This window comes from Accipiter gentilis, chromosome 23 (genome assembly GCF_929443795.1).
Source record: "Accipiter gentilis chromosome 23, bAccGen1.1, whole genome shotgun sequence".
NCBI classification, from domain to species: Eukaryota; Metazoa; Chordata; class Aves; order Accipitriformes; family Accipitridae; genus Astur; species Astur gentilis.
The window spans coordinates 9,230,103-9,250,456 of NC_064902.1; the positions used below are offsets into that span (position 1 = coordinate 9,230,103).

The 20,354-nt window shown below is 37.3% G+C and overlaps 1 protein-coding gene across 1 annotated transcript in view; it reads left to right on the forward strand.

The window, feature by feature from the left end:
• CACNA2D3 (calcium voltage-gated channel auxiliary subunit alpha2delta 3) overlaps positions 1-20,354 on the forward strand; it is a 479,329-nt gene that overhangs the window by 126,341 nt on the left and 332,634 nt on the right. Inside the window, exon 4 of the mRNA XM_049826767.1 lies at positions 19,717-19,776. Within this exon, the coding sequence (XP_049682724.1) occupies positions 19,717-19,776 (60 nt within the window). The remainder of the gene's footprint in view (positions 1-19,716; positions 19,777-20,354) is intronic.

The window sequence follows — 20,354 nt, forward strand, 5'->3', positions numbered from 1 at the left end:
TACGAATGACTGAAAAGTAACAGCTAAAAAGCAACACCAACTCAAGTAACATTACTAAAATTAAAAAGGAAACTGTTGCATATGTATCATCATTTGGGAAGAGGAAAAGGGTGTATTTGTGACAAGTGGGAGGCTAGTGTACCTCTGGAACTTAATATGACGACACTCTTGTATTGTGTCAGAGGTACTATAATATCCTAATTCAGGTTTGAAATGTGCAATTTGAACCTATTCATATTTGAAATCAAGCTGGTTTTGCTACCTATTAATATCTTTTGTAGTTTTTTTTAAACGCAAATTGGTCAGCATATGTAAACTTCTCATTTTTGCAATTGTTCAAAAATCTGTGCTGTAATAATTAATATATGGCTTGAAAACACAAGGCTCGTCTGCATTTGAATTTTTAGAGAAAAGCCTTTTAAAATATTTGCGTGCAATAATGTGCAAAGACAAAATACACTGAATAAAGTATGCTTTCTGGATGCAAAATGTGATGTGAAGAGTGTGATGTTTCATGTTATATCATAAAGGTGATAGTTGTTAGGTGCAGGTTGGTTGGAAATGTTTCTAATATTTGTTTTCTCTTTAATGTGAAAGAATTTCACAATTTGTAATGGTTTAGGCAATATTAATTGAGGTGGAAGAAATCTGTAAAATCTGTTAAATGAGCTGAGAAGTGAATGAGTCCAAGCTACTTTGGGGATGTAAATAGTTAGACATCTCAGCAAAGCAAACCACATAATTTCTCAAGGTTTGATCTTTATACATAAGCAATATTTGAATATAACAATTGCCACGCAAAACTCAAGAATTTAATAATTTAAGGTGGCTGAACAGATATTTTTGTGCAGCTTTACCAGCATACCTGCAGAAAACAATTAGCTGTCTTACAGTGCTAAGGTATCTTTTTTACCCTTTTAAAGGTTGAACCTGAAATAAAATACTACCCATTTTGAAGAAGTGATACTTCCAAATAATTTTTAGCTCACGATGTATTAAAGCCAAAACAGAAAAAACGCCAAAACCTGAGGTTTATTCCTTAATTTCTGGGTCTGAGTAATGCGATGCAAAAAGAGTGGCTTTGCACTGTGTGTTTCAGGGAAGGTGACTATGCTGCTACCAAGGTTATTAGAGAATTATGCATTTCACCTTTAAAGTGTTATCTGTCACTGCCACTATAGTTTATCATTAGCATATCCTTAGATCCTTCCATAGCATCAGAAAAAAAGTAAACATAAAGCAAAATAGAGATGGGAGTCGTAAACAAAACAATATTGTTACTGTTTTCGCTCACTTAGTGTGGTAAATTTTTCTTTATTTTTTTTCTGCAGTTTTTAAAAACGGAGATAGAATTATTTAAAAAACCGTACAAACTTGTATCCCAATGTAAATGATTTGGGGAAACTAGCCCAAACAAGTAAAGTCTGCATAAATGGAAGTGTTATCTGTGAAACCGTTTCTAAGGATGGGACAGAAAATGCTCAAAATTATCATATTGGGATTTTCTATTGGGTTCTAACCTAGCTATCTTCCTCAAAATCATTCTTTTAAAATGATGTTGTTGCACATTGATTCACTTTCAAAATCTACTTCCTTGTTCTGATAAAGTACCTGCCTGGTAAAATACTATGGGACAACAACTTTCTTTCTTTGGAGGTCATCAAGCAGTAATCTGTATGATGCCTGCATGAACAGGGTAGGGTTGGAGTTACAATTTCCCGTGACTGTGTTTTTTGCAGACGCTAAAAGTTAATATATACAATGCATATATAAAGTATAATTAAGACATTATTCCATGTACCTTATCAGACAGTTAAGTGTGATGGTGGTCAGTGCAACCTTTGCACCAAAATGTGATCTGAATTAATATATCAATACCTGTGTTTATACATGGGAGTGTTGCATTACTGTACTTACTAGTACTGTACTATTATGCTACTTTTTGTTTTGCTGTTTGACTGTGTTAGGGAAGAACTGAAATATTTTCCTAGATATATCAGTGGAGACTTCTGGGTTTCAGTGTCTGCTTTTGGAAATCCTTACTGAATGTCTGAAGAAGAAAGCAATATCACAACTTCAAAAAATTGAGGATTTAATTGCCATTTACATGGTCTGTTACACATTTGTGTAAAAAAATTGGCCTTGCAAGTTTCATTGGTTTATGGCTTAGCCATCGTTCATACTTCTTAAAGATTCATGGGAAACCTCTTACGTACATATTTTTATTTGAATATCACTTTCCAAATAGACCAAACACCCATTGGAAAAAAAGAGGTTTAAATAACTTAACAGAATCAGACTAAGCAGCATGTGCAAAAAAAAAAAAAAAATAATAATGCAAACCTCCCAAATCCCAAAGCAACAACAAAAAAACCTCAACCGGAAAAACAACCCCAAAACACCAAAAGAAATTCAGTGTTGAGGCTGCCAAGATGATGATACTGTTCTAGACCCCTAAGCCTAGCCTCTATATCTAAGAGTCCTAAAAAATATTTTTCTTTACTTCCTTGGTCAGCTGAAAACTGTCAAGGGAAGGATATTAAAGACATTAAGCCTGACCACGAGGACATGATTTTGAAAAGACTGTAAATGGCGCATTCTTTAGCAAGTGGTGAAATATGTACACTGGGAACATGGTGTCCCCATATGGAAGTCCTGCTGACAGTAGCAAAACACTTTTAAAGCAGTATGTACTGTCATACTGCTCCAAAGAGCTGTGAATCGTGTGATGTGGAAGCCTGTACCATATCCCTCTTCCATCTGTGCAGGATGGTTGTGGTGCCAGACAGGTAGTCGGCTCTGCTGTGCTCTGCTACCCTTCATCTGCTTTCATAACTCCCACTAGTAAAAGCAGAATTATACTGCTGAAATTCAGTTAAATCAATGAAATTCCATATGGCATGAGGTTAGTCACTTGTTTTCGACACAGCTAGTCTTTAAAGGGGGTGAGCTATTAATTGTGAGGATATTTAGGTTCTTAAAATCAGAAGTAGAGTTCTGTTTAAGTTCCCAGTTTTAATAGATTATGTGTGTTTAATACAAAAATTAGCAAGAGCAACAGCAACAAAAAAATCCCCCCAAACTAAAAACCCCTCCAACATTTGTAGAAGATATATACGTATTTAACATGCTGTTGTAATGTAACTGATTTTCAAAACACCATTTTAAGCTAAAGCTTCCAAATGCTATTCTCCAATATCAGATTAGTTTTCTGTAAAATGAGTAGATATTTTTTTTTTAAGCTTTGAAACTGGAATACAGCATATATCTCTCTGCTTGAAAATTTTCCCCAACCTCAATCCAACCAAATAGCCCTATAAAGTGTTTGACTTCCTTTTCCCCTCTCGTTTTTTGGTAATTCAGTGGCAAGATTACTCACACCTGGTGCTTTTGTTATTTCTCAGTATTCTGATTGCCTCTTGAAGCTCTTCACAATTTCATTCTTCAACAAATGGCTCAGCTGTCTGGAAAAAGGCTGATTGTTGTTTGCTTTTGTGAATTTCAGCATTGAGAAGCTCAGTAAAATACTCTTTTGATCTTTCTGTAATTGCATTTGTTTTAGCAAAAATATGTCTGCATTTCTGTGTTCATTCTTTAACTTATTAATACGATTTCTTCACATATTGATATCCTTACAAATTAGTCTTGCTTTATTCGTACTATCTTAGTTCATCTTCTCTACTGTTTTGTGCAAGTTCTGGCTTTTACTTTATCTTGTGAAAATAAAAATAATAACAATGTTAATTTCTTTTTTTCATGCTGCTGACTTACAAACTTTTAAAAGTTTCCTCAGGCCCTCTCTTGTCCTGTTTTGGCTCTTCCTTTGTCCTCTGTATTACTTCGATTTTTTGGGCCTCTCAGCGTATTTCATACGCATGGGATGGTTTGTTCATTTGCTATGAGTATTTTCTGAGACCTCTGTGTATTCTTCTAAAGCCTCAAACTATTTTCAATTATTCCCCAAGAATTTCTGTCCGTATTTTAGGTTGCCTGTAAGGGAGAATTCTACCTGTATTTTTTTGCATTCCTTGGAAAGAATCTGAAGGCTCATCCATTCTGTTAATTTCTTTATTACATTAAGTCTTTCACCTTGCTCTGTCAAGATGGTAGCTGTGACTTAGGCTGGTGACCTGAAGCTTTTTTGGTCCCAGATGATTACATTTTGGGATTTATTTTCTGGCAATGAGGATATTCTTAGCTGTGGTACTAATATAATTTCAGGGTACATCTGTATGTTCGTGTGGACATCTTTAAGTATGATGAAACAATTCGAGTGAGAATGCAGTGTAACTCCTCATCATTCCTCTGCCATCAGCAAATGACTAGGAAATCCATAAACAAGGAAATCCATTTTGTCCTTTCCTTTTCTGATGCTGGCCCAGGCTTTTGCTGTTACAGTTACTTAGCTCCAATAGCAAAATACCAATGTAGAATCATACAATCATTTAGGCTGGAAAAGACCCTTAAGATTATTGAGTCCAACTGTTAACCTAACACTACCTAGTCCATCACTAAGCCATGTCTCTAAGTGCCGTGTCTACATGTCTTTTAAATATCTCCAGGGATGGTGACTCAACCACCCCTGATGTTTTTTTCCATCAGGTACATTACCAGATGTAAAGGTCTTTCTGTTGAAACCATGCCAGTGTAATGTATGATGGATTTTGGTTTTACCCCTTTTTATTTCAGCTGTTAAAAAAAAACCCCACTCAAAACCCCAAATGAAAATCATTGTTTCCAAGGTCAAGCACTGAAAACGCAGGAAATACCAGAGTTAGGGTTGGCAATATATTATTTGTATTATGATACAATTGTTAATTATTTAATCATTTTTCTTTAGGTCTTCAGACCTGACGCATAGAGCAGACCTACTCAAAAGGTTGAATCAGTGTGTATGGAAAAGAAAATTGTGCATAAAAGAATTCATATGTGCATTCCTTCATCTTTTTATCTTTAAACAAATGAGTTTTCCTGTGTAATAGTGAACGCTGTGTGCCAGGGCTATCTACTCATAGTGTCCTCCTGGAACCACCCCCCCCCCCAGCTCTGATTTCTCTGATTTATGCTAAGAAACCTTGTATATAGCAATCCTAAAGGTACGGTTTTTTTCAGGTTGGCTTCAGTCGAACCCTATGTTTTGTTCTTCAGTTTGTTTGCTGGCTATAAGTTGCTAAAATAACATAATAAAAATGTTTACCAGGACAATATTAATTTGCATAAGAAAACGGGCTTTTTTTTTTTTTGTTACAGACTATCGCCAAAAGGTGGCAGTCTTTGTCCCCAAAATTTGTGCTGTCTAGAAAATATTATGTACGACAACTATAACTTATTCCTAGCTACACTAGATAATAAAAATTACTTGTTAAGTAGACATAGAGGGGAAACCCCCTGTATTTGAAACTTCAAGGGTGACATAGCTATAGGTATACTTTTATTTTGACAGTGGAATGTTAAATAACAAGGCTTGGAGGAAAGCAGTGATGGGGAAAGAGCACTTCACAAGTAGACTGCTAATGAGCAAGGTCTACTTACGTTTCAGATTGGGTTAGTGCTTTAAGAGTTTCCCATTTTGGAGATGTTATTAGGATCTGGCACACTAGCTTAGTAAGTTGTTGTGTTCGTCAAGCAACCTGATGAAATGCAGAGAAATAATCCACTTGCATAAAAATTCATGGTACGGTAGTTGATTTTCCTTTCCAAGTGTCCAGGTAGATCCCAGCAAAGCTCAGCTGGTTTCTGTACAAATTAATGTAAAAAACTATCTGATGATAAATGATAGCCTTTGCTAAAGAACTGCAAAAAACCTGGCTATATATTTTGTATTTTAAATAGTAGTTCTTTTGAGTCGTTTGGGGGTTTTTTTGGTGGGTTTTTTTTTTTTTTTTCCTATGATTGGAGAGGGCGTCACGCAAAAGGATTTTATTCATTTTAGACTCCAACCTTGCAATCATATTTAAGTACTTCTATTCATATCTATACAGACACTTAAAAAGCTATGATGTTGTATTCAACCACTGACTAGAAAGTCACCAAAATCTTATATGAAACTGTTCTTGTCTTTACGTTCATGGGTAAAACTTGCAGGATGTTTTTGGGGATTGTTCAGGACAGTGAAGTGACGTATACGACTGTATATACCCCGCATTTGCGTAGTGATCACAGCTGACGGCACGTACCTGTATCACTTGCTGCCTGACCGAAGTCCCAGCCGGCTCTGTTGTACCTCACCCAGTGGCACAGGGTCTGCATCAAAGCCTCCTCCTTCCAGGGCACTTGCAGCAGCCCTGCAGTGACCGTGGGTGGGCTTCGAATGCAAAGAGCTGTGTCTTTAACTGGTCAAGGAAGAGCAAAACTGGGAAAAATCCTCTGCACTCGGGTAACATTTGTAGTGGAACCTCCTCACAGAGTAAAATGCTACCCAGATGTCTGTCTGCTCTCTGGGCGAGCAGGTTGTGCAGAGAGGATGGGCTTTTTGGTTGGGCTAAAGCAAGGGTTTCTTCCAGTTAGTTCACGAAATATCTGAGTGGTCTAGAGAGCTTAGGAAGGCTAGTAACGTGCTGATATTTGTTAATGACTTTATGGCATTGTCTTAAAAGTGAGGATAACTAAGACATTTAAGGAGAACTTACTAGTGTAATACTTTGAATTCCAAAGTGTGGTAGGCAAATTGCTTGCAAAAAAAATGGAAGATTGTACAGAACCATGGAAAGAAGAGTGTAAACTGAGCTGTAATTTCTTTTTATAAATATTTGCGTTTATTATATTTGCACTATCTTTGTATACTCTCTGCAATTACGCTGAGTCTTTCTCCTAAGGCGTTTCAGTCAATTCTTATTTCAGATCATCTACCAATAGTTACAGCAGAGCGCTGAGAAATTTTCTGATGCGAGAAGTCATTGCTCTGTCTTTATTTGTAATTTTTATTACTGTGTATTGGTGCTTATATAATCGAGGTCTTATATAGTTTATATGGACTGTGTCACGTATCAGAAACAGAAAAAATCCAGTTGGTGAGAAATCATTCTGAACCATTTTAGTGTCACACAGAAGTGTTCTTCATTTTAATTTGGTATTTATTTTTTCAAGGGTCTGTGATGAAAGCCTAATTACTGAGCATGTTTGACTCATCTTTGTATCCTGGTGCAGTAAAAACAATAATTATAATGTTTTTGTTGTAGAAAATGTATTTCATTTAATCTTCATTTCAATAGTATTACATTTTTTTCATGACAGATACTGCAAATCACTTTATTCAGTTTATTACTCTGGAATGGGTTGTAACTGCTAAAAGGGCGTGAAAGACACTCTTTAAAAGCCAAATCTAATACAGAAGTCTTTTAGAGAGATTGCCCACCAGATTGAATAACGAACGGATGAGAAATTTCACAGTCTAACGTTGCATGAATACACCAGGTCTATCATCAACCCCTTTCACTGGCATCACTGGGGTTACACAAAGGTAACGTATAAGGCTGGCCATATGTGTTCGCTTAAGGCAGTCGCCCACAAAACCTGAGCTGGAGGAACTGTCCACCTTCTCATACCTGGCCCTGGCCCTGCTATTGCCAGTGCCGGGTATAGATTTGTTGGAGCGTACAAAGTCACGGTGTTCACAGAGGCTTCAGCCTGCAAAGCGTAGGCAGCTTCACGGAATAAGCACTTAACAAAAAGGAAATCTACCTCCATGTGGAACCAGAGAGCTAGCTTAGATCTTTTCTTTCTCCTTTGTGTGTCTCGTTTTTGTGATTCTCCTACACGAGTGTGTGGGTTTTGGATTGGAAAAATGGGGAAGGTAAGGAGCATCAGTAGTTACAGGCCTTCAGGGCTTCATGGTTTGTTAGGAAAAAAAGTGTTGTGCACATTTCTCAGGATCAGGGTTGACTGGGAGTTAAAACTGCTTGTAGCAACGTTAATGACCTCGGTGGTTTTGTTCTTGTTAGGACTTTTAAGGTTGGAGCACGCCTGCTGGTTGTAGGTGAATGTATGGCTGAAGAGCCTGTGGTGGTGCCTGAGGGAGCCGTTCAGCTAATATAGGAAGCCTTGCCAGCAGCATGGGGTGGCTTGCTGTTCTCCTACAATCCAAAATAAGTGGGAAACTATTGTTATAATTTACGCACTGCCTCTGCAAACATAAGGTTATTAGTTTTTGTCGGCACGGTTGCAGTCTTTCGTTGTCACTTTTTGAACTTGCAGGTGTTATTTAGCTATGTGAAGACTGATATTGCTCCCCAAGTGCATTTTAGAAGTACTTTGAGAGTCAAGAGGAAAAATTATTATGAAAATTGGGAGTATTCTATGAAATGAGTTCCCTAGGTCATAGCAAAATCTAGAGGTGTGTCAAACTTAATGGAAGTGAGGTGCTGTGTTGCATTTTTTACTCCGTTTTCCAAATAAACCTACGTACGATAATTAAATGCTGAACATTTCAGCTGATAAAAACTAATTAAGAGGTGAAAGTATAGCAATCTTTTAGTTGCTAGGAGAATACAAGTTACAAGACTTTTCTTAATAAAATCCAAAATACCCACAGGATTTGAACTCATTACCTTTAGAAAGTAAAGCAGATAAGGTTTTCACTATCCAATGCAGTCTTTCCTTTGGGTTTGGGAATTTGCAAATGTTCCTTTAATTACAAGGGCAGTTTAATATTGTTCTTGAGATAGAGCAAAAAATACTGACTATTATTACAAAAAGATTTATTTTTAAAAAAATATAAATAAACAAATAGCTGGGATGGAGTCTGTAGCTATATATAGGTTTGCAAGCCTATATGTAAGCATGACTTTGGAAGAGTGATGCCCGTATATTATTCTGTGACTTCAGCATTAATTCATAGTGTACGAGAAAACCCTTCTAGGTACGTGGAACCAATGTCTAGTTACTAAGTGTGGGCGTTAAGATCCCAGGATTAATCAGCCAGATAAATGCGTGACCAGAGAGTTTCAATGTTGCCTTTTTTTCTTACTGGACCTGCCACAATATACCAAATTATGAAAAGACTAAATCATCACTTAGTCTGAAAGTTGCTTTTGTAATTAATTCCAGCATCTTCAACAGCAATCAAGTCTTCAGAATGATGAAGTACGCTCCAGGAGACCAAAAAAGCTTGGAATTTTATCTTTGAACTTCAGCTGATTCCACCAAAGAAACAAGGGGAAAATGCATTGATTTACCCCTTTTAAAGTAATACTGATGTTCTTTTCATTAAGACTCTATAGCACTCCTATGCTTGGGAACCAACTCTTGAAATTGGCAGGGATGTGGCCTTGACAAAAGTTTTTCTTTGAAAATCTGTTCCAGCTGGATCAAGTTGTTATCATTTGGAAACTCTGCACATAGAGGCATATGGCCATTAGAAATGTATCAGAGCAAAACTGTCTGTAAGTGAAATCTTTGAAAATTCTTTGCACTGTGAGTTTTTCAGTACATGGTTGAACAAGACTTGCCTGCAATTGCACCATTAGTTTCTTAGGGCCTGAGCCAGCAGCAGGCAGGGGAAACAAAGTCTCTCTCTCCTGAGGCACTGTCAGTGCATCCACATGCCTTCTAGACCCAGGAGAGAGGTTAAGGAGGCTTAAGGAGAGAGATTTCTTGTCTTATCTCTCTCTGTATTCATGTTAGGGCACTGGAAAATGGATGGTCTGTGGCTAAGGGAGTCTGTTGATGGTTTTAGGAGAGGCTGAGGAAGGTACTAGCACAAGGAGAACGGAGAATGGAGAATAATGAGATGATTTAAGGAGACAAAGGGAACAGGATCGGACTGTACTGGGATTTATAAATATAATGGTACAAGACATTCTAGATGTGCTCAACGAGATTGTACAGGGAATAGGGAAAACTGGAAATATCAGTTGGCAGAGTGAGGAATGAGGAGGTATTGGTAAGGGGCCTGGAAGAGGCTGGTCATGATCATGCTTGGCGGTGTGGACGCCAAGGCTAATATGAAGAAGAAGGAAGAATAATTAGTAGGTGCTAGAGAAGAGGTGGAGAATACTGTGAAAAACCTTAGCATTGGAGTTTGGAACAGGCGATATGAGCTTGATGAGCTCAGGATGTGGAGGCGGGGGTAAGAAAGAAATAGGAGTAGCTCTAGGGCCGTGGTCAGATAGGAAAGGAACAGGAGTAAGCCAGGGTTATGTTTGAAGGCAGAACTGGGTACAGTGCAGCATTGAAGTGGGCTAAAGAATCTGTGCCTATATAACCTGAGCTGCAACACTGGATTGCTAAGTCTCAGGTGAATGCTTGCAAAATCCATTACTGATACATATAGAAATGGATGCCAACTGCTGTCACTCTGTTAGTGAGGACTGCAAAGGTCTTAAATGTTATTTTTCAGTGTTCTAACCAAGCAAAACTATATCAACAAAATGATACTTTAATACTGGGGATCGAAGTTAGAGGCAACTTCATTCTGGTATTTCCTAGCTTAGGTTGGCTTTGCATCCATAATAATGTTTAAACTTTTTAGTGTAATGCTTTTGTTATAAAATTTAGAAACGTAACAATGCCAACCGTTTAAATTCTCAGGACAGTTATTGTGGGAGATGGAATATTTGCTACAGTATCTTCCCTGTATCCCCGTTTTAAACTGGCTCCAGGTGTTGAAGAGATACCACCCCTTTATTTCATGAAGTACTTCTTTCCTCACATGTTTGCAGTACTACTCTACTTGCTTCAATATCTAGCTTAGAGAATTCCACTTACAATAGGGAGCTGGGAATGCCTTAGTAGAAAACTCAGAGTTTGATTGTCCTTTTCTTTTTAAAAAAATTTCTGTTTAATTTAGTCTACCAGCAACTGAAATCCTGACCCTGTGGGAAGTAAAAAACAATGGTCCAACTGACTTCACTTGAGAGAGAGTAATACCTACTGTTTTCATGGCTTCGTTTGAAAGCAAAGACAAGGCTCAGTGTTTTGTGATTAAGTGCTGGGCTAGGCAATGGAAATAAGTCCCTGCAAACTCTAGAACTGACCTTTGTTTTGAGTAATAAATCTTGACGGGCTTTTGCTGTTGTTGTGTGATAGTAATCTGGTTGGAAACTGGAAGAAGGACAGTATATCATAGCTGATTTTGTTGAACTAGACCACAAATTGCAAGCTGAATTTGAATTAACTTGAGGGACTGAGCCTTAGTGCAGAGGTGAGGAAAAAGCTGAGAGGGGGAACAAAGCAAAGACAATTGGTTTCACTTGGTGCTTCTAAATGTAAACAGAACAGAAGCACCTTGACTAGTCCCAGGGCTGCTGCCAGGACAACGTGTTGCCTCAAGACTCCTTTCCTCTATTGAGTGAGCATGGCAATACTTCCACTTCTCTTTACCTTATTTATGTTGCACATATGGTGTGGGATTCATCTCCCTTAACTTCTCATTCATATAAAGTTAAACATCTAATGAAGAAAAGAGTGAAGGAAAAGCTCCAAAGTTCTTCCCATCTCTTATGAGCTATTTTAGAGTGGGACAAGCAGCAACTTTGGAGTTTTCTGTTTCTACATGAAGGATGTTTAGTTAACTTGTGTGGAGAGGTGATTAACTTTGAAACAATTGAAGTTAGGTGAGAGAGATCCTACCAATGGAGAAATTTGCATTAAATGAACTTGCATGAAAACAGTCATCCCAAATCTTTCTCAGCAATATCTGCCAAGCATCCAGCAATGGTGTTGAGAGCTGTCGGAGCTGAGGGCAAACTGTTTTTGCTCTGGCATTGTGTAAGTCCTCACTGTACTCAAATGCTGAAAGACAGTCTGGCATTATCCAAACAGGATACTGATTGTGACAGGTAAAGAGTGTGACCTGTGGTAGCTTAAATGTGTGAAACAGATTAATAAATCGGATGTTTTAATCTAGTGATTTCAGTACAGGGACAGGACTAAGGTTCATAATGGTACTTACAGATTAGTATTGAGTAAATGTATATAAACGCATGTATACACAGGTGGATATTTAGATGCATACAGAGGCCAGCTTCCCTTGATTTTGGAAGGTGTTTCACAAAGTAACGTTGTAAATATGTTTTAAATTCATGAGGAAGAGAGCAGTACCAGTTGTGAATTATTAATTGAAAGCAAAACTTCACAGATTGTGTTGCCGTGTTGCAAGTGGAATTAAAAAGATACATAAAGGTATTTACAGAGAATTACCCAACCTTGGATGAATACATGATTGGTGTGAAATACTGAAGAACGTTCCCCTTGGCCCTGAGTTAGGAGAGGTGGCTGAAGGAGCTGGTGGCTGCTGTACCCCAGGCAGGCAAATCACATTTTAAATAGCTCTGAAACAGCTGTAAGTTGTGTCTGCAGCTGAACTGATTCTTTGATGGCTGGGACATATGGAATGAAAAGTATGGAATAAAACCTTATTTAGCACATCATTCCTTTCTGCTCCGTGGTAGACATAATAACGTGGTAGGAGCAGATTTGATAATCTGCATATTTTGTATCTGATGTATTGGCTTTGTGCAGCCTTTTGAGCACAGCAGAACTCAGTAAAAGACAAATGTGTTACCTTCTTCAACTGCAGTCTTCCTTCTATGCCACGGTAATCTCTAGGTTCCATAACTAAATATAGTGTTGACCTAGTTAAGTTAGAAATGCATCTAATTACTCAAGGATTGTTTTAGCCACTGTTACGCAATGTGCGAGTTTCATGTGCTTTAATCCACTTAGTTTCATTTCTGTTTGTCCAGCTGTTTGCTGAGCTGAACTCTTTATGTTGCTTCAAAAAACCAGCTAGCACTCTAACAATGATCAACCTGAAAATCTGCCAGTCTCAAATGAATATGTGGATAAATGAAGTTATTTACAATAATCGCATATGCTAAGCTTTTAATTTATTTTTATCTTTTATTTACAATTTCTGCTTTGATTGTGCTTTGATGCAGCTCTTACTGTGACTGAGCATCGCCTAGTTGAGTTGTTGTAGTAGAATTTGATAGTAGTCATAGAGCAGTCTTTTTTTTTTTTTTTTTACTGCATTGGTTGCAAGTTTGAGATCTGTCTTAATCTATAAGCACTAGGAACTCTAATATCAGGGTAACAGGAGCTAAATAATTTTCAGCACCTCTTAGCCACAGCAACAGCAATTTTAGTGGTAGAATTTCCTAGAAAATACCTCATTGCTGAGGAGAACAGCGTGGGAAATAAAATATGCTGCTGGGCTTTCTGAAAAGAAGAAACTGTTCCCCGCCCCCCCCCCCCCCCCCCAAATGTCAAGGATTAAAGCAGACAAATTGCAAGTCTGTTGTCATTGGCCTGTCTAAAAATGCATGTGTTTCTGATGGTAGCACATATTCCTCCAAGGTCAGCATCAGTCTCTGATACCTATAATACTTTTCCATTGGTTACGGCAAACGTGCAAAGCTATTTGCAATAAAATAGCGAGACCAAGAGGCCTGTTTGCACACTGGTACGCTCATTGCTGTGTTACATGATACTCTTTTCGAGCACAGGAAATAATAGCGATACTGATGAACAACATCAAATATTCTCTGTTGGCTTCTTTACCTTCTCCAGTAAATGAACTGTGAAAGAAGCAAACCCCAGAACGCTGATGGAAGTGAGGAGGACTTGCGGCAGAATTGCCACCCATGCCAGAATATTACCTAAGCTCACTTAATGCTAATAAATCTTGTTCTTTCCCAAAACAGCCCAAGCTTTTCAGAAGTTTTCAAAGCACCTGCAGTCTTAGAGGATTCCTGGAAAGGAAATCCTTTTTCACTTCTGAAATGAACCCCAGAATGGGGAAGTCATAGGAAGGTACCTGGGTAATGTTTTTAAACTTTGGTAGTCTATTACTGAGTGCTCCCACATGCACAGCATAGGCTTCTCATGAAGAAGCCAGTGAAGAAAATTGCTCTGATGATTGAAACACAAGTTCTGGTTTCTCTCCCAGGAATATACTCAACTGCTGAACTATGGTTTAAATAGTTGTCTGGCTGCACTTTAGGAAATATTTTTGGCATGGCCACAACTCAATTACTATAAATTTGGATTGGAAATTAAATGTTCAAATCAATAGTAAGGTTATTAAAATTGCACTGAGTATTTCAAGTGAAGAAGAGTAACTATTGATAGTTACAAGTATTTTCCGTTTACAGAATACTGCCGGCCTTTGCCTGGTAATGTACCAGCAAACTTGCTACAAAATATGAAAGAAATAAGCTCTTAAAAACAGGAATTAGCTTTCCTTTGTTTTGCCTACCTGCTGTCTTTATTAACAAAGTTTGTTTACATTTGATTAAGATGGCAATCCTTGTCACAATTCCATATGTAGGAGTCTGGAGACAGGCTTTTAAAGTTACACAAATTCCTGGGTTTTTTCCCTATACATTGGTTTTGGGTTTTTTGGTGTTTTGGGTTTTTTTAAGACAAACCTCAGTCCAGTATATTCATAGTTTTTTCTTGGGTTCAGACTTTTTTGTTATTTTTAATAATGATGTTTTAAAATTATTCTTTACTTCCAAAACACTTCTCAAATCAACCTTGAAGTTATATTCAAGATATGTATAGGAGGTGAACCTCAAACAGATCTCATGCCATGGGAAAATGATGGGAAAGTGTGTTAGGGTTCAGGGCTATTTTCTGCTGTTGGCTAAATGCATTTAGATGCTAGGATATAAGAGCCTTCTACAGGTTTATCTACACTTTTTTAAATTACTATGATATCCCAGTGGTCAGAGCAGGGTCAGAATTGGTGTCCCCTGTCAGGCGTACTCTGGATGAAATTCTCATAGACTTAAAATGATAATACTGCATTGTTCAGGACAATACAGAGGTAACAGCTCAAACTGGCAAGATTCACATAATGTACTGAAAGAAACATTAAGTCGTAGTCTAGTGAGTTTGGGAAGAATATGTTAGTAGAAGGGCTGCTGACAAGTTCACATTTTTTAACTGACAAAACCGAAGCTGTGCTTCTTAGTTATTTTGATAGCAGTGAGGCATGAGCTTGGGACTGAGTAAAGTAGGAGCATCTACAATTGAGAGGGTAGATCTTTCATTTTCTGTTTAAGTACAGCACAATATAGCACTTTGGTATTTTTAAATGACATTTTATCATGTTGATATTATGGAACGTAAACTATTAATGTTATGGACCGAACACCTAGTTGATGCTACTTATAATTAAAGTAGAGCAGTCTTCTATCCTTTTCTGAAATTTATAGCAGTTTGGCTTGGAGAAGAGCGACTTCTAGCAGCATTTCTGGTTTTATGTGTAGTCGTGGTTTATCTTAGAAAAATAGAAAGGAAACAATGAAATATAAATGTGCTGCTTCAAGATTTGATAGCTGAAAAGAGAGAAGGACATCAGTCAGCATTTATGGATAAAGGTTAGTGACCCTCTAAGGTTCAGGAGTTCAGAAACTGTTTCAAACTTTATGCCTGTGAATTTATTTAATCTAACTTCAAAATGGGATTCTAATGAAGAATCATCATCGAAAAGTAAACTGAAACCCTTACAAGGCACGTGGATAGAGAAAAGATCTTCTCAGAAGCTAAAATGGGTACTCTATGCTCTGGATATTTGCGTGATGCTTTTCCTTGAAATTGTTACTTTCTTCTTCATTTATTTTCACCTTTCTGCCCATCCGTTCCATTTTCCCTTCACTTGCTGTTGGATTCTTTTTCTCCCTTATCCATTCTGTTTCATTCACCTTTCCTTTGCTATCTGTATAACAACCTACCTTGAATGAGAATTTATCTGGGAATATCAGTTCACTGAAATTAAAATATCATTTGTCAAGAAAATTACCCTATTCAGAGATAGCTCAGTGATTTATCTTTTTTTAAATGTTATTGAGAGGAAACAAACATTTCTTCTTCTTCTTCTTTCAGCCTTCTCTACATTAACTGTGATACTATTACTACTAAAAATACCAAACATTGAGATTGTGTTTTGCTGACCATTTTGGGTTTTTTTGGGGTGTGATATTTGTTCATGCCCTGTTTTTATCCATGCTGCATTGTGATATGCTGGATAAGTCAGTTAATCTTTCTCATATTTACACATATTGGGAAAGTTGAAAGGATTAGTTCCTTAGTTGGGGGAACCTCAGTTGAACCGTGCCATAGAATGGCAGAATTGTTCTTTATCTAAAGATTATATGCTGCCCTTGACTTGTCTGTGCATGCACAGGCAAACAACTTTCCACATATAGAGCTAAATACTCCTAAAATATAGATCCTTAAGTGGATGTAACTCTAATGATGCTCACTCAGTGTTCATAATTCATTCCATGTAAATGCATATAGATAGCTCACAATTCCCTTCAGGATAACCACAGCTTCGTAAGCATTTACTTGCTACAGCAATGATTTTAGAGCATGTTTACTCAAATGAAAATATATTGGCATTTGCATTAAGAGTGTCTATAAACTATTAAGTTAAATTTGCTAATCATGCTGATGTTGAGGATCATTGCTAGATAACTGTTCAGTCATTAAAATATTTTTAAAAGGGATTTTTGTCCTCAAGGTAAAAATGTTGCAGTATTACATGTGGGTTTTATATTTTTGTCCCCAGAGTTTTAAGGAATTTCTTCCATCGTGCTTCATCCCTTTTGAGGACTTCTTTAAAAGAAAAATACCCACCCCACACCCCACACCCCCCCCCCACAAAAGACCACCAAAATATTTGTATACCATTTCTTCATTCTGATATCATCTATATATCCACTAATATGTAAATTTCTGGATTTAGGCTTATTACTTGCTTACCTTTTCTGTAGCTCTCCCAGATTCTCACCATCTCCTTCAGAATGGTGTTGAGATATTTAAAGCAAATTGTAGTTAAGGACTATTACATAGAAAATGTAGCATATGCTTGTGTTGTCTACATTCAGTGTACCAAAATTTTAACTTTCTTATGAGATTTGTGAGAGTGAAGCACGTAGTGTGCATGCGTATTTGTGTCTACGTCTTCAAGAAAAAATATGTCTCGGTAGATTGTTTGCTTTTTTGTTCTGTTTCCTGTAAAGAATGTTGCTGAAATGTATGTGCTTTTTTTTTTTTGAAAGAACAAATGTAACAACTGAAATCTTAATGAATAAATCAATAGAGTACCAATCAGTACTTTTCATTGCTGAGCTGCCCTTCTTACCAGATGTTTCTACTATTACCCATGTTATGCTTCTCTAGCTATTTCTTACATGGGGGGATAAATCTTAGTTTAAATTTATTTCACTGAGGCAAAAATGTAATTGAAACACATTGGGATCAATACAAACTATATAAGAAGCCATGAATTATTTTTCTAGCCCACTAGGTACTAATATCTACGTACTGGTATCTCATGAAATACTATAATAATTTTTCTTCCAGTGAGTAAGTAAATATTTCAGCACAGAAAGAAAAACATGTTTCTCTTTTTCCTCTATTAATTTCTGTGTGAAGAATTTTTTTGACCCTTCTTTCACTTTTGTTTCCTCTCAAACTCATCAGAGTCATGAACTTTTGTATTAGATGTGCACAGAGCAGTAATGCAACTATGGTTTTAATATAAAGGAGTACAAACCTGCAGAAATGTATTGAATTAGAGTAGTTATTTTACATAAAATGCCTTTTTCATACTTGAAAAATGAGGGCTAGATTTATAAAATACTTTCAGCAGATCACTAACATGCTAAAGACGGACTTCTGAGACCGTTCAAATGTTTAAGAGTCTGTTTCAGTTGCTGTGAGGCTTCCCCCTCAGAATAGTTAATTTGTGTTACTTCTCTTTTTAAATTCTAAATGTAAAAAAAAAAACCTGTGGGTCAAATTAATGTCTGACAACCTTTCAGATTGCAGGGTCTGGTTTTACTACTGTTCATACAGTACAGGAGCAGTAGGAACAATTCCACAGAACTTCAGTGTTTGATTTGAAATATTTTTCATGGCTTCCCCTTGCGTCACCCGCTGCGATGCACGGGTAGCTGTTGGGTTCTTTTACCCATGTACGTCTATGCGGGAAGGTGAGCTGTTACATTCTTCAGTTCAGTTCTGGTTTGATTTACCCGGTGGTGGAACCGTTGCAGTTCAATTCCAGTTTAGGTCAAAAGGGTTTGCTAAGACCAGCTGCGTTTACATGGGACAAGATTTTTAACGGTGGAAGCGGTCAAGTGACAGGGCTGTATGCGCAGCACGGGGCTCTGGGAAGGTGGACTTCATTTGCTCGCCCGCGCTCTTCCCTACCAACCTACGCATCGATGGAGTTTCCAGTTTTTAATCAAATCTTTGAGGTCCGTAGCCCTGCGCTAAAGAAAAAGGCATGAAAAACCTTCTCACGGGGGTCTGCAGGGAAGACGCAGAAGTCCGGCAGAGGACTGGGGCTTTCGCGAGGCTCGCGCTCAGCCGCGGGTAAGCCATGCGATGGCAGAGATGTGAACGGGAAGGCTGTGACGTGCTGCTGCTCTGCAGACCTCAGTGAACACAAATGCTCCCCGTAACCAGCGTGGCTCTGCTTTAATCTGTCGGGTTTTGTTGAACCACTTATTCTGAACTGGCAACCAGAAATGTTTTTCTGGTTCAGTTTCCATTATAGTTCAAATCGTATAGCAATCTATATGAGTTCCGATTCCGTTTTGATTTATATTTAAAGACATGATAAAAGTGCATACAGTTCTGGAAAGGGAAGCAAATGTGTGCGCGGCTGTCCACTCTGTGTACCGTTAATGAGAGCCTGTAGCTCATTTGCTTCACGATAGAAAATATTTGAAAATATACACGTGCCAGTGTCTAATGGATCAAAGGAAATAGAAGTATTATAATGACTGTTTAGTGACAGGTCATTCTTTGATTAATTTTGGGTTGTACATATATGAATGTTCAGGTAGCTTAAATAAAAACTAGGAGTTACTTCCAGAGTTAAAATATTCAGAACTGTGAAGAACCCTGAATAAAACCTTAGAAAGGATATAATGTCTGCAGCAAACCCCTATATGAATTGAATTTTTCAAGTAGCTGTGTTTTAGTGCAACCCCTTTTTTTTTTTTTTTTTCCCTTCAGATGATAGTGGTAAGGAACAACAACTACTACAGGGAATTCTGGATATTACCAAGAGGAAGAAAAAAACACTACTGAATTGCTGTCATTCAGTAAATATTACTTCTGTAATTGCAGAAAAATCTTGCTGTGATTATGTGCCATGTTAAGGTAGTATGTAAAACACTTCAAATCTGCTAAGTACAAAAACCTGGCCTCTGGTTTTCTAATATTTTATATTTGATGTGTTATTTAGAAATTCCTTTTTATTTCAGTTGCTTGCAATCAAGTGCGGTATTAGGAAATACCTCCTATTTTAATTTGAAGAAAGATTTGAAAAGGGCTCCTATGTGCAAAATGAGGTTCAGTGTGAAAGCAACTTTATTTTGTGTTCTTTCAAAAATCACTATTGGAATGAGAGCTGCAGGGTGCTGAGCACTAGTGGAAAAAATTACCTTCTTTCCCTTTATTTATTAGTGGTTGAACTGTTTTGAGAGTTTTATACCACCAATCATGGATGCTGAGGGTTTAAAAAACTTGTTTTTTTTTTTTTTTTTTTTTTTTTTTTTTTTTTTTTTTTAAATCTGGATCATTTATTTCTGTTCTGTGAAGTATTATAGAAAATACCACGTGGTGACAATGAATTACACAATACTCAAACAATCTCTGTTGTTATACTGGAAGGAACACTTGGATTTAAAGATGTTATGTGTTATTTCAAAAATACACCTTTTTTTTTTTTTTTCTTTCTTTTTTCAGCGTCTTGTTGAAGCTGCAGAAGATGCTTACCTGAAACATGAGTTTGATGCTGACTTACAGGTAATTAATAATTATTTTCTTAAATATTTATCATCAGAGTATATTATAACAGTTTATACAATAGCTTGCATGAAGAACTGCTGTAGAAAGCCAAACATGTGAGCAATAAAGGATGCTGATTGCAGAAAATGGAATTAATGAAGGCTGGCTCAGTATTTTGACAGGTTATGCATTTAGTGTTTGTGTGTTGGGAGACCAAGCAGGTGGATTTTAGTCTTTTAGAGATCTCATTTGAATTCCCTGCATGTCTGCTTAGGTCAAGATTTTTAAACACAGTAATTAGCAGCATGTTTCATCGTCGCAGTGTACTGGCAAGGAATTGTTCTATAGAGAGTTGAATTTGCAGATGGGGTGGGACCCACAGGGATGGGATTAGTATGACCTTGATTTGTGCAAATGGTTTGTGTTTGGATCTGTGTCTAGGGCAGACACCATTTTTTCTCTTACCTAGAAGCCCTTAGAGCCATACCGTTATTGTCTCAAAATGTTGCCTTTAGGAATAACGCGGGAGGGAGAAGCACTGTGGCAGCTCACAGTTAAAAATGTTTAAAAGAAAAACCTTTGCTTAAATAAGACAC